This window comes from Neodiprion virginianus, chromosome 2 (genome assembly GCF_021901495.1).
Source record: "Neodiprion virginianus isolate iyNeoVirg1 chromosome 2, iyNeoVirg1.1, whole genome shotgun sequence".
In the NCBI taxonomy this organism is placed as follows: Eukaryota; Metazoa; Arthropoda; class Insecta; order Hymenoptera; family Diprionidae; genus Neodiprion; species Neodiprion virginianus.
In genome coordinates this window covers 37,992,611-38,009,448 of record NC_060878.1, presented here as the reverse complement: position 1 = coordinate 38,009,448, position 16,838 = coordinate 37,992,611, and the positions used below count along the sequence as shown (strand labels likewise).

Genomic DNA, 16,838 nt, shown 5'->3' with positions numbered 1-16,838 from the left:
TTACTTCTTTTTTCCATTTCGCAAACCTCGTCGGAGTACGTCATAATGTAGGCACATAAACGAGCGATGAAGTAAATATTATACATATATTGGGAAAAACTATTTCGGCATTGAAAACAATTTTTTTTTCGACACGGTTCTCTATTTCACTCTAAGATGACCGTGAATCGATGTACATACCGCGAACGAATAATAAATAATAAACGACGATTATTGATGAAAAATATTTAAGGCTCCCAATTTATTCGTATTTTTTTTTTTTTTTTTGTGCATTTAAAACACAACCAAGTCAAATTAAAAAAAAAAAACTAACAGTATAGTACGTTAACTGCTTCCAAAAATTTACATACGTGTTGTTTTTTTATAGCTACGTTATTTACATATACGAAAATCTTCATGCTATTTTACGCCTGCAGAAATTTCGTAGAAACGAAAAAAAAAAAAAAGATAAAAAAAAATCGAACTTTCGCCAAAGATTCGTAGCCCAAAATACGTGCGGAAATTTGGAGGCAAGCCCGATGCACTCGTGACAGATAAATAAGGCAATTCTGAGCAGTGAGTCGTTGCATTTCGCATTTCGCTGCGTTATCGGGTGTGTCTGACGCGCAAGTACCAACCACGGCGTTTAACGTGACGGGAGAAGATAAGACTCGGTTGCAGGCTGCGTCTAGTCGTGGCAGGAAGTATTGCAGACGTGTTTAGATTACCCTCGATAGTTTTATTCTGATACGACGAGTGTTTGCCGCCCGGCCTGCATACCTATGTGTAACAAAGTGCGGCAAATATTATTATCTATGTACCGCGAGGCGAGGCTTTTGCTAAGATACTTCTCATATTCTCCACCGATCGCTCAGCTTATTTGCAAGTGCGTGAAGCACGCTTCGGCCAGTCGGCAATTATTCCAGCAATAAGTTCCCTGGTCGTTAATGCCGTGCTGCAGAAACGCAAATCTTCTAAGGCGTGTCAGCGAACCGGTTTCACTGGTTCGGCTCGTTATTTTACCGCGCTACCGAACTTTAAAGCTCCCTGATTCATCGCGATACTTTTGCCTAGGATCGCCTCGCCGAGCTTTGGCGTAGGTTTTGGAATACCTACGACTAGTTGGAGTTTTTTTTTTTTTTTTATTCTCTCTTTTCCCAACGATGCAGCACTCACTCGTACTTCTATTCCACTTATTGTTAGAGATTATACGGACCCGTGGGAATCTGCATTGAGATTCCGGTTACATTCCTTCGAACAATGCTAATCCGGTACGTTGGATGAAACGCTAATATCGTAGGCTCAAATTTGACTTGAATAATGATCAGCGTAAACTCGTAAACTTATTCCGCAACCGCAACCACGCGGACGGATGTACCAGTCTTTGGGATGTCTCTCGATTTCTCCGCTTCCATAACCGATCCTTTTTGTTTTGAAAATTTTTTATTATTTTTTTTTTTTTTATTTCGTTTCTTCTTTTCATTATCTCGCGGTGATTCGATGCAGGGCCTCGAGCTTTCCTCTTTCTCGCTTCGTCATCCCTGAGGAGGAGCTTTCGAAAAATCTCAACCGTTTGAGGGGCCTTGTGTTTACGTCCAGCTCGTACCTTCATACAGGTTCTCCTAGTCAGGCACGCTCATTGTGGACATTGTTGGCTGAAAAGGGTCTCCTCGTTTAGAGAGTTCGCAAAAGACACGTGTTTGCTCTAAGCTGCGGACGCGGTTTGACCGTCTGGAACCTTTGAATGGAAATTTCTAAGTAAATAATACCCACCCGCCTGTATGTGACCGAAAACCGGCCGTAAATAAACCCTCAGATTCGCGCGTCAGCCACTCGTGAACGTTAACGTAGAAACGCATGACGGTATTCCGTCCGCAGATTTGTAAACGACGCAGCGATTTCGACGCTCCGTTACAAAATTTTTAAAAACCAGCTGTACGACTTGAGCGAAAAATATTGCGCCCAAAGAAGAAGGAAATATAATTATAAACATTTAAATAATATTAAAGAGATATACTTGGATCACGGAGGAGAATCCTGTCAGGAAGGAAAGCGCATCGTATGAAAATATTTCTTATCGTAAGACAGAGAGATTTTGTAGATAATCGAGAAATGGGTTGTGTGAAATAAAAGAACGGAAATTCGAGAATTGTTTAGACGTTGAAAATATGTTACTACTCTTTTTCTACCTATGCGTTTCGAAAGTCGATTCAACTCCTGTAATATTCGTAGTATAATATTTTAGCGCTCGGATATCTCGTCGATTTCCGTGCAAGTAACTAATATTTAAAGGCGGTGTTGAATTTCTATCCAAGAATTGAATCGGTGATTTTCGTACTCGTCAATTGTGGAACTGTTCGAGAACATTCGTAACGCAGGGATAGACGCGTTAAATTATTTATTTTTACCAAGCGTATTAATTAGTTTTTTTAATTACCGTTACACAACGTTAATGCAAAAAGGGCGCGGCTGCAGGTATAATATAATTAACCTAATCGAAATTCTCGCTTATAATCTTATCGAGCCTCGCCTTACAGCGAAGCTGGGTATATCCGGCCCTCCATCTTTGCCGACTTTAGTTAAGGTGAAAGGCCTGCTGAATATAGGACACTCGCGAGCAATTCTTGTTGCGAGATTTCTTTGTGCAGGGCAGCATTAAGGACCGAACCGTGGCTCCAGCCCACAGCCACTATCGCCTTTTGCGCGCTTCTTCCATTCCAACGAGTTTCCAATGACCGATATACCCCTTCGCATGTGCAGCTGTAACACGTCGGCAATCAGGTGGAGCTCAGACTTTCAGCGCTAGCGAAAACCGGATGAACGTCGAGAACTTCAATTCTCACAAGTAACATGTACTCAAAAAGTCGCAAATTTCTTAGCTTAGACCTTAAACCCATCGTGATTAACGTTGCTTCCGTAGAGATGAAAAAATTCCTATCTTTACGCAAAGGAGAAAGTTTTTTTTCACAATGTTAAGCCAATCGTTGTTCTTCCCCGTCGCACTCGACTGACTCGCTTCTCCTCCATTTCGGCAAAAAATTTTATTCATAAAAAAAAAATCGCTTCTTTTCGATCATTTTACTATTTGTTGGACTCATGTTCATTTAATTCAATTAAGAATGAGATATTCTTTAGAATTTTTTGTCTCGTCAGCTAAATGACCTCTAATGTGCTTTAATTTTGACTGGTAATTGTGGGATTTGTTTCTCTCGGTAGGTTTTACGACCGTCTGGTACAAAAAGTAGCGTTAAATTATTTCTGCCCGGGGATAAATAAGTACGGATAAATTCCGAATAGCAAAGCCGTCTCGCTTGTGAGAGAGCGTTTGCAGTGCCGACAGCCTGCGGCGTCTAGCGGTGCATTCGTTGTACTACATTGGACACCGATACTGTCTGCATGGATAGTATATTTTTTAACGAAGGAGAAAAAATTAAAAAAAAAAACACGCGAATTTTTTCCCTCTATTTCTGCCGCGTAAACTTGGCGAATCTAGAAATGAGACGAGTAGAATTCAAGGATCACTTTATACGTGATCCTCCGAGCATATTTATATCTGTTTGGAATCGATCTTTGAGATCTCCGTTTTGAATTGAGGCTAATTCCGAGTGCCGATGAAGTGTAACGGTGTTAAAAATCAATTCGTGACGAGGGGGGCAGATTTCGGTTAAACGGCAAACAGAGTCAAGGATATAAATCATTATCTCGGGATAAATCTTGCCGTGCAGGTTTTCGGGCGAGTTTATAATGCCCTCGCGATATAACGATCGAATGATCTCTCGGAGATTCGAAACGGGGACAATAAACCGGAAGATCAATAATCCGTGCCTTTCTTGCACTTCTATCGCCTTCTCAGATTCGGGGATGCGTGTCCGGCTGATCAAAGGTGGTCAGATAATCGATTCTCTGCGGTTGAAGAAAATGAAGTAGGAAACGTGGTATAATAATATAGCATTAGCAGAGGCAGGCCGAGCGGTTCATGCCCGATCTCTTCAGATCGCATGTTTATATCCGAAAATAGATAGAAACACAGTAGGTAGAGAAATAGTCAAAACTGTACGAAATTCTCGCAGCTCAAATTTAAAACCCAATTGCAAGAATTTGTCAAATTTATCTCTCTCTCGTCACCTCGATCATTAATTTTCTTTTAATCGAAGAACTTTTGTTTTTTCTTCTCCCACAATCTTCGACTCTGCACGTATCAACGGATTTCGTCGAATGAAATAAACCGTTTTATAAACTCTAGCATTTGGTTTCGCACGGATTATCCACACAAAGTCCTTGTATCATCGATGAAGAACATCATGTTATCTTGAGTGATTTCATCCTTAATATTGGTGTCTCTCTCTCTCTCTCTGTCTCTCTCTCTCTCTGAACTTCTCTCCCGCGTACATCGTCGAACACACGGCTCTTTTCGGCCGAGGATCTAACAGCTATGGAAGTCGAGGAGCAACGTCCCTCGAACGGTCAGGGTCATCAGCCTCTGGCGCAAAGTTTCGTAGCCGCGTAGCCGTGTGTGTAGTGTGCAGGTCAAAAAAAGATATTCCGGTTGCGTGTCATACAGGTAAAAGGATGTGGCGGTGTTGCGGACCGTCGCGTTGAGCGTAGGTTATACAGGTAGAGGTGTAGGTAGGTGGGTATATTACATTTTCGCGAACGGTGTGTAAGTATAATACGAGCGCACATTTAACGCGCCAAAGAGTTCTTTGGCTTTCTTTAGCTATTGTATAAGCACTGCCGCACAAAGGACCCGGAGGAGCCGAAAAAAAAGAAGAGGCGAAACGAATCGTGACGAAATGAAAAAAACCTTACGCTGCATCTCGGCAATGATCGTATTGCCTTTTCAATACACCTAGCAGTTGCGATCGCTCAATGATTCGCGACTCTCTGATGCAGGATCAAATTTATCGGTGGCAAAACGACGATGGGAATAGGCAAAAAACTAATTGCCCCTCACCGCAAGCCGTCGACTATTTTCAACGGATACTCTGTCAGTCGTATTTGCACACGTTGATAATAAATGTGAGTAGTAAAGTAAAGAGAGGGAAGCACGTAGCGTCGAATCGCACCTGTAATACCTACGTGTTTCTCGATATCGCTACCAACTTGGTTGTGTGCTTTACGTTATGGTAGGCAATAAAAGTTGAGTTAACATAATTGACACCTTCATTACAACGCCAATAAACCTGTTGTTCGCTTAATATCACTCTGCATAACACTAGTTCGTCGCACTTGCTTGATAATTGAGTCAGGAGAAGAATTGAAAATTCAGCGAATATCGTCGGCACCGTTTCACGAGGGCTCGTAACGGCGTGATAAGTAATTTATTAATCAATTAGCCCGTCGCCTTTCTCGTGGGTGGGGAAAAATAAGTCATCCTTAATCAAACGAGGCTGGGGTGATTCATGATTCGATTGTCAGCTGGTACCATTATACATAAATATATACCCATGTTTAATGAGGACAAGAAACGCGTATCTCTAGCATTTATCTAAACCTGTTTCAACAAAAAACCATCAAAATAAAAACCTTTAATGCGGTATGAATTTTTTACCCCGAATCATTACACAGCTGATCGAATCCGCGGAACGTATTGATGAAATATTAATAAGCGGGATAAGTTTTTGCAATTCCTCTTCATTTTTCGTTTTTTTTTTTTTTTCTTCCCTCACTCATCGTGACGCGTAAGTACCCACCAAATAAAATTGACATCGAGAGCGGTGTGAAACACTTTCGTTACGAAGAGGATTTTGTGATTCGAGAAGCTGATGCAGATACGCCGTTTACGCGAGGCCTGTAAATTCTGCAACTCGGAATAAACTCCGTTCTACGTCTCGTATTGAATGAGGTAATATATCGGCGTAACGCAAACGGTCGGCCGACTTTTCTACATCCCTCTCTCTCTTTCTCTCTCCCTCTCTCGTTCATCGGACCTTGTCTGCACGCTAGCCTTGGCCGTCTAGCAGGCATCTATAGCGCCTAGCGTATCTGTCCGTACCGTCTAACGAGTGTCTAGCTTATGTCTGGCGCTAGTCTTCCGTAGAGAATGTATATACCGGTTTTCCTCTGACCAGTGAAAGGAACGCGCAAACGTTATTCAAACAGGCTTCAAACCGGTCAAGGTCTCGCAAAGTAGAATATCACGGCTTCCCTCCGTTGTCTGTAAACGCGTATGAAATTTGCACTGAGTGCTTTTTTCGCGAATTGCGAGTAAGAATGACGAATAAAAATTAGTACATTTCGTCAAAGTTGGAAACATTTCTTATCCAGTAAGTTATCGGCAGATTCAACAAAGTTTTATGGACGATTTAAAAAAAAAATCACTCATGCGAAAATATAATAACTCTGAAAGAAAAAAAATTGTACGACGAAATGAGAAAATTAAAAGTGAGGTAGGTACTGTTTTTGTTCTACGATTCAGTCGGCACTATTTGATATTCATTCCGGTGCTCTGTGCCAAACGCGAATGTGTAACGTCCATATCAAGTGGGCTTGTATAAGTTTTTTTTTTTTTTTTTTATCATTATTCTAAATTTTTTACCATCCACTCTTTTGTTATTTTTTCACCTCTTTGTTTTTTTAATACTAAGAAGATTGTTTCTTGCCGGCAAAGAAAGGCGTTCGGCTCGTTGATATTCAAGCGTCCAGACAACTCTCGGCCAGATGAATTAGTCAGCCTAAATTAACGTTGAATAATATTTATATACTTCGCATGCATATCTGTACGTAATGCAAATATGAAGAAATACTTAAGGTTACGGGTACGTGTGCGAGATTAATGTGAAATTCATAAATGACAAAAGTTGATAGCCGTAACTATTAACTCGTTAGCAGTTAATGATACCTATGCTGAATTACCCTCCGTAATGTGCTGACTGTATTTAACGCCAGATATATAATATAACGTGCGAAACAAATTGAACGGTGTACGAAGCGTTTTGTGTGCAGCCGCTAATCGTTATGTTATATTAAACTTTCGCGAAATTTATCACACGACCTTCTCTCAAGATGAAAAGAAAATATTCATAACAATATTCCTCCATCAACGACCACGGTATTTACGGAAAGAAAAAAATATAAAAAAAAATTGCAAATTTCGCAAAGAGTTCGTTATATGTTCTACAAGAAAGAATCACCTTTACGCTGGGATTCTGATTTAAAGTTTGAACTCTGTTTTGTTGAAACGACAGGGGCTGCGGGTTTGAGGATGCGGCTCAAGTGAAGAAATTTATTCAAAGTTCACAGCTGCTTTTTACGCAAAGAAATATCGCCGTTACGGCGATTCTCATTATGCCGTATACCGGATTCCCTTGACGACGGTTTCCTCGGTCATAACTGCGGGGTATCTACTTTAGCCTGTTTCCGGGGGGCGGGAGGGAGGAGGAATGCTTCTCGCGAATAGAACAGCTCGCGCGTTACGGAGGAAAATGTATAAGGTGTAATATAAGGTTGTCGGCGAAGCGAGTGCCGAAACAATCCGACGCGACGTATAGATATCGGTGTTTGCCAACAACAATTTCACTTCCCCCGGCGGATCCGCAAGACGTAATTTGGAGGATAGAACCGCCCTCTGAATCTCCGTAAACCATCCGGGATAGGTCCGCAGGTATAGATAGATTCGATTGCGCCGTGTTATATACCGGCGACAGGAAAGAAAATGGAAACCTGGAACGAAGTATCGAGAACTAGTCTACGACGACATTAGCCGCACCCCCCGCAGACATTTCCAAGTATCGAGTAAACTTTTTCTCGAATTGCCAATTCCCTATTTCGCTATCAATCCCGATCGGTCGTATCAAGATCAAACTTTGAATGTGGGCAAGTCGACTAACCCGAGCTTTTCGTATTTAGTTTTTTTCATTTTTATTTTTATTTTTATCTTTTATTTCATACTTACCCATTTTATTCCAGTCGACACTGCTAGCGGAATGAAAAATTGCTTCATTTATACTACGAATCGTGCGCTTGACACGCCTAATGCGAGTAACGAGGGGCGTGCAATTTTCTAACACGTTGTTTCGTTGAACCGCGTTTGTTCGATTCGAAAAGATTTGTCTTTCTTTCTGCTTCTGCGAATCTTCGTATAAATTTTTACGGTGACGGTAGAAACTGAATATCGTGCCGATGAAAATAATCAGTGAATATATTTCATCTCTGAAAAGAAAAAATCGGTTCCATCAACCAGCTGAAATACATTTTTCGCAACTTGTCAACGCTTCGGAGTTTTCCCTGTCCTTCTATATTATGTACCTACACCTTTCCGGGGATAAGAAAAATTCGAGATATTTTATACCCGCTGACAAATTACTAAATTCGTCCCTAACAATGTATTGTTGAAAACTCGCAGCCTGATGGGCATGCGGTTTCGAGTCGACGAAATAAGTGCGCTTCGCAAGTAGATAAAGTTTTTAATGAAGTTTCACTCGGAGTCCGGGCAGTTTGCTGATTTTATGTACCGCGCGGCTAACAATATTCATACCCCACGCTATGAAAGTCGTTGAAGTTTATATTTGCAAATTGTTATCACAACGATGATCGAATTTAGGTTTAATATACGCGATTGACGAAATAGGGAATAAATTATAATATTTTCGGTGTAGAAGTTAGGCTACATCATAATCTGCATTAAATAATTAAGGTAAAAAAAAAAAAAACAAAAAAAAATTAGCGTACCGCGAACATGTCAAGTAAAATTCAAATTTCTTACGCGAGCTTTTTATTGTGTCTTTCAAACTCCGTGAGGACAAAAACGAGGAAGCTGCTTTTGTTCTTGAGATCTTCCAGCTGTGCACCCCAGCGGTGTCGTCTTTGGTGGAATAGCACGCAGTTCCGCCAGACTGCATTTTGCCACCGACTGAAAATATGTCCGTACACAGCTGCACCATACAAGAGAACTGAGATTGGAAAACACGGAAGTAACACTTGGCAGGAAAAAAAAAAAAACTTTAAACTTGGTTCTTACGTATTTCCAGGTATTTTCGATGTTTCCCCGTTTTCGTAGCACGTCGCACATTCTTACTAGAGAGAAGAGGGAAAAAGTAGCACTTTTTTTGTAATAACATAAAATCTCTTCTAGATCCTGACCATATTTTGACGCGATGTGTTTTCGTTAGGGAACTACAGAGAAAAAAAAAATAATGAGTTGGAAGGTAAAGAAAATAAAAAAATCCGCCAGCCGGTCTCATGGCCATCAAAATAGGGTGTAAAATTTAATTTAGTTGGGTCATTAAGGGAGCGGAGAACTTTTAGCTGTCCCTCACCGGCAGGTTTTTTCTTACACTTAACTCTCCCTCGAACACTCGAGCAAGCCTACCGTGATGAAAACTTTGTTCTTTTATCTCAGAAACTTCGCGTTTCTTCGATAAATCACATAATGGACACGGGACTCGCATACGTCGCTGTATATCTATATACGTATGTATGCGTATTTACTTATTTCTGCAAATATATACGACGCATTATTCTCTCCCCGAGGCGAGTGACTGTATCTCGACGTGCCTTTTACACCCTCTTCTCGACTAACCCCTGGACTCGAGCTTCTCGGCTGCAGGTCTCGAGTCTTGCCAGAAACCGGCTACGGTAAAGAAGCCAATAATTTTCTGAACAAATAGCCAAGTTTGTTAACTTAGGCTGTGTGTGTAGAGGCGGGTATTTCGGCAAGATGCCACCAGCTCCCCTGGCTGTGGAGCCTTGTTTTTTTTTTTTTTTTTTTTTTATTATTTCTTCATCCTTTTATAACTTCAGTTCCATTCTGCAGCGATGTTCGGAGATCGATGAAGATCCGCTCTTGGATTCGAAGTGTTTACTCGCTGTTTGACCCGCTGTATATCGTACGAAGGAAAAGCGCCGAACCTTTTTACCTTTTTACGAAAGAAAAACGGCGAGAGAAAAAGAAATAAGCACCTCTCCGTTTTCTCTTTTCTTGTTCAACGAGCCGTGCTTGTGCGAAAATCTTTCAAATTCAATAATCCTGGAACGATATTATCCCTGCAGTGGGCCTGCTCTGATTGTACAGTATATAATGCAGTCCGTAACGATTTTTCACCGAATTTATCTGACTCTCGCTAATCTTTTCTCTTTTTCCACTTTTTGCAGCTGGTCAACGGGATTGACGGAAATAGATACATCTGCGAGACGGAAGTGATGGAGGAAGTCGCGCTGACCGGAAGCACGGAATATACGTCACCAGGGAATCACACGAGCAAAAACGCTAACGGAAACATTATTACCCTGACTCTGAAGAACAACCATTTGATCGTCGAAACGGAGGAAAGAGGGGTAAGAAATCATTTGGGAGACGGGAGAAGGCGGATGCTTTTTGCCTCGAACGCCGCAAGCGTCTCTCGATGGTCCTGAATTGCATTTTCTTCCGGGTGTAGCGTACTGGTTTCAAAAACGAAGGCTAGGCCTTCGGTGTAAAACGGCACGTAGCTGCTCGACCGGGCGCTGCCTAAGCTGACCTAATCCAATATCACACGTGTCAATTCACCTTTGACACCGGTCGGACAAGCTCACACTTATTGGACTCCATTCAGGCGAGAAAAAGCAATGGGCAACCAGCAACCAATTTCCCGAGGCAACGTTCGATGCGTTAGAGAACTACACCGGCCCCCGGGGTTGTCTGTATCAAACCTTGGAGGAAAATCATTCGTTCCCTGGTAGAAAACGTCGGGACAATCAAACGTCGGAACGGTTTAGTCGAAAATAGAGGCACTCGCGCAGTGAAGGTTTCTCATTTGCCCGCAACCGCTTCTCTGATCAGGTATTCACGGCGAAAAGTCAAGTCTCCAGAGACAAACGTACGTGTGTTTGCTCAATTTTCTACTCTCGCCGGCTTCCGCTGCATCGGATAACTGGGGAAATTTCACCTTTTTCATTCTTCAATCTTGAACCCCTCTTCGGATAAATGCAGAGACGTCGTTCCTCGTCTCAAATGCCTTTCGAACCACGTAAAAATCGTTGAAAACACCGAAGAAGAGCGTTCGAGCACTGCACGAAATTTTCTCTCTCAATGTACTTCCGACCCGGATTGTCGAAAGCTGTCACCATTCCCAGGGATTACATGGGGCTTGTCACCGCTTGTCAAGAATCATTAACCCCATCGTAACCCCAAATTTCTTACCCTAATCTCATTCCCCCGTTACCGCCAACGGGGCCGGATCCTCGGGACAAAACTGTGGCGAGGCTGATAGCCCAATGTTGCGTGGGATGTTGCACTAATGAAACTCCTTATAGAGCCTAATGGGAAGTAGGCACCGCTAAGCGAGTATTTTCCTCGAATTTCCGACGAGTTTTCTTCACTTTCAGGCCGTTCAGCTCAGAGATTTACATAATAATATACTGGCCTGCGTATACCTAGTAATAAGGCAATGCCTCCTGAGGAACAGGGTGCTCGGAACGAGGGTGGATCAAGTCCCATCAGGTATTTATTTCTCCGTAATAAACCGCCACGGATTTCCGGGTTCCTTGGACGGTGCCAGCGAACCCAGTTCATCGCTGAATCCACCGTCCCCATCAAGATGTTTTCACGGAGAGGCCGGTAACGCGGTTAACCGTCGCAAGCTAATTAGCTGGCGATTATCTGGCCGGCTGACGAGGCGCAGCGCCTGCAGGCCACTAGAGTGAAGAGGCCGAATCGATCAGCGACCAGGCATTGTCAGCGGGGTACAAAGCTCAGAGGTATCTTTCGACGTCCACTTGACGGGACTACGTAACGACACTCTACGATATGTCTGGCGGTGCCTCTTACCTCGGTTCGAGTTACATACCTACCGCTGTCACGACGCGATGCACGACGAAGATGCAGGATCTATACGACACTTGACGCTCCGACCAACTCATCATGCCCGGCACCTTTCCATTCCGTGCACACACTCCTTGACGGGATTTCACTATACTTTGAACTCCGTCATTCACTGCTGTTTTCAAAATGCTCGTCTGTCACGAAATCGAAGGATTGTTGAAGAGATGTTGTATTCCCAGTTGTCAATTTTTACCCATGTTGAAGTCGTTGACGGTCAATCGCACATTTGATGCATTTTCGGTTAAGTCACAATTTGGCCTTTCGTCGTCGCCCGTTTGAAACAATGGAACAGTTTAATTAGGTTTCACAGGGTTCATCTTTTGTGCAAACCTGATTAATCATTAAAATCTGTTCAAACTTTCGTAGTTACATGTGCCTACACACACCGTCCCTGGAGCCACACCTGCACAAATATACAGGCGCCCGAGTTTACAGTTCGTAATTGCGCTAACTGAATGACACTCGGCCGTGAGTTCAAAGGAAACTCAATTAGCTCGACGGATCTTGGAAGAAATTGCTTCCACTCCCCGAGAAAACGGCTTTAGCTATGTTCCGCACCCTATTCCACGAGGATAATCACGTAAGACGCATTGTCACCGCGCGAATCGTTTGACTTTTGAGTATGGACGAGCATTGGTAACTTTCATACAGCTGTCAACTCTCGGCTGAAATTCCTACAGCTACCGTAGTGCAAAATCTTATGCGACGTTCGTACTGAGCACGAATATCTCCAACGCAACGATGTCCTCCCGAAGATACGTTATGCTGTCTTCCTGTGACGAGGTGAACTTTTATTCGCTCGACTCCGGGCGATAAGCGTGACGTCATTACCGCTTACGGCCTTCTAACGACTTCGAGATACCCTACATTTGGCTCCAAGGCTCGAAGATGCGCGCTAGGACACGTGGAAAAATGACACAGCCGACGAGTAGTTTTCCCATTTATGCGCATCTCTCCATCTCTAGTATTTGACTCCAACGCATTTTCAGCTCACGATGGAGGACGCGAACAATCACAAGTACAACGACGGTGGATGCTCGTTTATCGTCGAGGTCCAACCCGAATACCAGAGTGACGAAGCCGATGCGAACAAGGGATCGGCGGACGACGTCAGACCCACCGTCACCGATCAGCAGGCTCTTGTCCACCGCGAAGAAGCCGCCGACGATCGTCATAATGCTGGTAAGTTGATAAAAATCGACGCGACTCCCGTAGTTTGCAGTCCCTTAATCGGGAACGACGACTCTTGCGACGTTCGCGAAATGCATTCGGTGATTTTCAGAATTGGAGAACACGAAGATCTTCGGGAGCACGAACACCGGCCTATCCCAATCCGACTTGTCGGTATCGAGTCCCGGATCAGCGAACCCGAGCTACTGTTACGGGAACCAGCTGGAGTACCAATCGGGTCACTTTGGGTACCCGGTCTACGCGGGTTACGAGACTGACGATCCGGCAAACAGGCATGCCGGGGAATTGGAGGGCGGCTCGAAGTGGGTGGAGTTCGAGAAATCCCCGGACGTGGACCAGACTTTGGTAGACGAACCGAAGTCAATGAGCTTCGAAAAGAACGGGGAGTTTGAGGAGCACAGCGTGAGTGCACTGGTCGGATTAATTTGAATGAAATATTCAGAAGCTCCTGACCCCGTTTAACACGGATCGGCTACCGCGGCTACCGCGGTGGTAAACTGGCGAAACGATCAATACCCGGGGCAGTTCCCTAAATTTACACCTCTCCTTTCAGGTACAGATGACACTGGAGAAACAGAGCCACGTCGAGTACTCGACGGACTCGACGAGCTCGTCGATGGAGCACCAGGACTCGACGGACGCGAGCAATTCTACGGACACGGTCAAGTCGAACCCGAATTTGCAGGTTAACGGCTCGACTCCGAACAAGCTCGAGTTAATGGAGCAGAAGGCGTTGTCGATAGAGTTTTGCAGACCAGAAACAACGAAGCCGATTATAACCGGGGCTCTCCTTAAGGAGGATACCCAGGAGGACACCTTCCAAGAGCAGCAGCGGAAGCTGGGAAACGGCACCCTGACACCCGACCACAAGAAGGAGGAATCACCGAGAGAACAGAGGGCCGAAAGCGCCGCGACCTTCGTCCCGTCCCACAGACGATCGGGGAGCATACCGCCCCGACTGATCGAGGAGAACCTGGAGCTGGAGAGGAAGAAGTCCCTCGACATATACAGCCAGATAAAAACTACGACGAAGAACATGCTGCCCGGTCTCAGTCCGAAGTTCGAAATATTGAAGAACGAGGTAAGTCCGATAGAGGAGAAAAGGGAGAGTTAATATCAAGATGGGGGTCGGTAAGGGCTGAGCGTCCCTGGTGGCGGTGATACGCGTAGTTCGTAAGGGAGGCGTTTTAGAGGTGTAGGTAAATAGAATAGCGGGTACGCGGTGAAACGCTCCGTCGCTCGGACAGACCAGATGATCAAGGGCGGGGAGCGGAGTAACCCAAAAGGGAGCAATAAAGGGAATTCGGGACGAGTGGACCAGGTGAAACGGGAGCTTTTCGAAAGGCCGCAGGTACCTCGCGTCTAGGGATTAACGACGCCGGGCGTTAACTCTGCGGTTCATAATTCTCCGGCGATCACGCGAAACGTCGCGGTGCCCGTGCGCGGGGCTAGATTAGTCAAATCTTGCGAAAATGCATTCAGCGACTAGCGGCGAAAGCACGGAGCTTTAAACCGGCCTCGACAATGCAGCCTAATGACCGCCCTCTTCCTCCCTCCCTCCCTCCCTCCCTTCCGCCCTTCATTTCTCCCTCTCTCATTCTCTCATTCACTCGTCGAGGCACCTACCCAACCTTTTGCGGCATATAAGCCTTGGGAGTCGGAAGACTCCGTGGACAACGGCGAGAACAATTGGCTGCTAACGAACGCGCCGCGCTCCGACGACACCCAGGCTCTGTCCGTGTCGTCGTCTCGTGCTTGCGGCGCGTTCTATTACGCTGCGTAATTGTGTGTGCATAAGTGAGGAGCTTTGCTATTTTGCCAGTACCTGCGATTTCGTTTTTATTCTTTTTTTTTTATGTTCTATTTTTTATTTTTTATTTTCTACCTTCTACTTAATTTTTCAACGCCTCAATTCCTGCGGGAGAACAATCGGTCGGGACATAATGGATGGGGGACAATTGAAGCGTGCAGGTCTATGACCAATATTACGACTGACTAATTTATTTGAAAGGTTGTACGGTACCTACTGGGATCCGACATATAATTCCAACGTCGATAACCAATATGGCGCTGATAACTATGATCAGCTAATCGTTGTAGAGGAATGTAATTACACGAAAAAGCTCGCGCAGGATCCTCGGCTTTTATCTTGTCGTGTTGAATTATTGGTGTCGATTAGGAAAACCCTGAAGACTTACCCGGATGATTGAATTATACGACTCTTATTAACAATCGTAGAATCGTATTCTTTGATACCGGTTGGCGACTTACGATGTATCGGATCCCGCGTCGGCATTCTCGCGAATGAAGATCAAAAATACATTTTCATTGTCTCTTATTTTTTTTGTTTTTGAGTATACAATTGGCAAGGGAAAAAAAAATGTCACTGTTTCACGAAACGGAAGAATAAGCTCAGTGAATGAAAAGTAGAACAAAGAACGATATTGATATATGGAACAAAAAATAATAAGAATAATAATAATAATAATAAGAGGGAAGTGAAGGAAAGATGTGAATTAATATTAACAAAAACTTTTAATACACACAATATATAAGAATAGTTTTTTGCTTTTCCTTCGAGCAATTTTAAATACCTATAATAATTATAGGAATGTTGCACCAATGTTAGAAGAGAATTTTATAGCACGATCAAAACCGGCGGATAGTATGTAACAGAAGCGTCTGTATAATAGCAGGTTATACGACGGAATATTTATATTGCTATGTGTAAACCAGTGACTTTAGATTACAGTATCTAACAATAATAGGTATACATGTTATATCTGTAGCGAGTAAGAATTATGACTAAAAATATAACCAATCAGTATTAATTAAACTCGGTATTATACTCTTAACTGCTAAGATCGATATTACACTAAAATTCTTAAGCAGGCTTAAGGTCACACGACGTGGATTCTAGTGCCAAAATAGTTCCTTAAGATTTTTAAACATAAAACAGTACACGTAATATACATTTATTATTATTATTATTATTATTATTATTGTTGTTATTATTATTATTATTATTATTATTATTATTATTATATGTATAGTATTATTGTTATTATTATTATTGCTGTTGTTACCTATGATTACAACATTAAATAGCGACATGATTATATAATAATCTACATCGTATAACCGCATAAGTTGCCGGCTGACTACATATGTTATGGAAGTTTCAGATTTTATACACTTGCGTTGAAAGATTAGTAACGTTATTATCGCTGTTATCCGTGTATAATTATTATTGTTGTGAAATATTGTCATAAGTGCGTCTATACGTATATTATAGTCGAGGGGCTCGGTGACGACGATTACAACCGAAAAATTATAAACAAGAGCTGCTCGCAGTATTGAATCTTCATTTCCTTGGGATCGACCATAAATCTTGAATATAGTAATTTACTTTTGCTCATCGCACAATGGAAGATTGCTCAGCATTGCAAGAATCGCTCAAAATGTATCCAAGACTCCTACGGGTATTGTGATATCCTTGATTCACAATCAGAGATGGATAAATTTCACTATCCGAAGGTTAGAGTAGAGTTTGCTTTTCACTTTGTTCACATTGCACATACCGTTGGCAGAATTCGTTTATAAAGTACATATACAAATATATCTCTGTTTATACGCATAATATTCATATACACTATAATTATTATCTCGTAGTACGTAAAGCTAAGAGATATGTCTACTGTGTGTTTAAATGTAAACTGTAAAATACAATTTTAGGTGTAGAACTGAGTGTAGATGTTGCTGCATCCGCGAAGGCATTTGGGTTATACCGACGTTAGATAGTGAGATACGAGTATGACAGGCGGCTGTAGATTTTATATTGCATAGCTTGTCCTAAACGAGTGATTTT

At 43.0% G+C, this 16,838-nt stretch overlaps 1 protein-coding gene across 3 annotated transcripts in view; it reads left to right on the top strand.

Moving 5' to 3' along the window:
- The window catches only part of LOC124296907 (uncharacterized), a 107,068-nt gene extending 90,230 nt beyond the window's left edge, over nucleotides 1–16,838 (top strand). For 2 of the 3 annotated variants that reach the window (XM_046747332.1, XM_046747334.1), the window contains 4 exons: nucleotides 10,072–10,254; nucleotides 12,769–12,961; nucleotides 13,062–13,372; nucleotides 13,524–16,838. In XM_046747332.1, the coding sequence (XP_046603288.1) occupies nucleotides 10,072–10,254; nucleotides 12,769–12,961; nucleotides 13,062–13,372; nucleotides 13,524–14,084 (1,248 nt within the window). In that variant the 3' untranslated portion in view covers nucleotides 14,085–16,838. The remainder of the gene's footprint in view (nucleotides 1–10,071; nucleotides 10,255–12,768; nucleotides 12,962–13,061; nucleotides 13,373–13,523) is intronic. The other variant, XM_046747333.1, reaches the window with a different exon arrangement.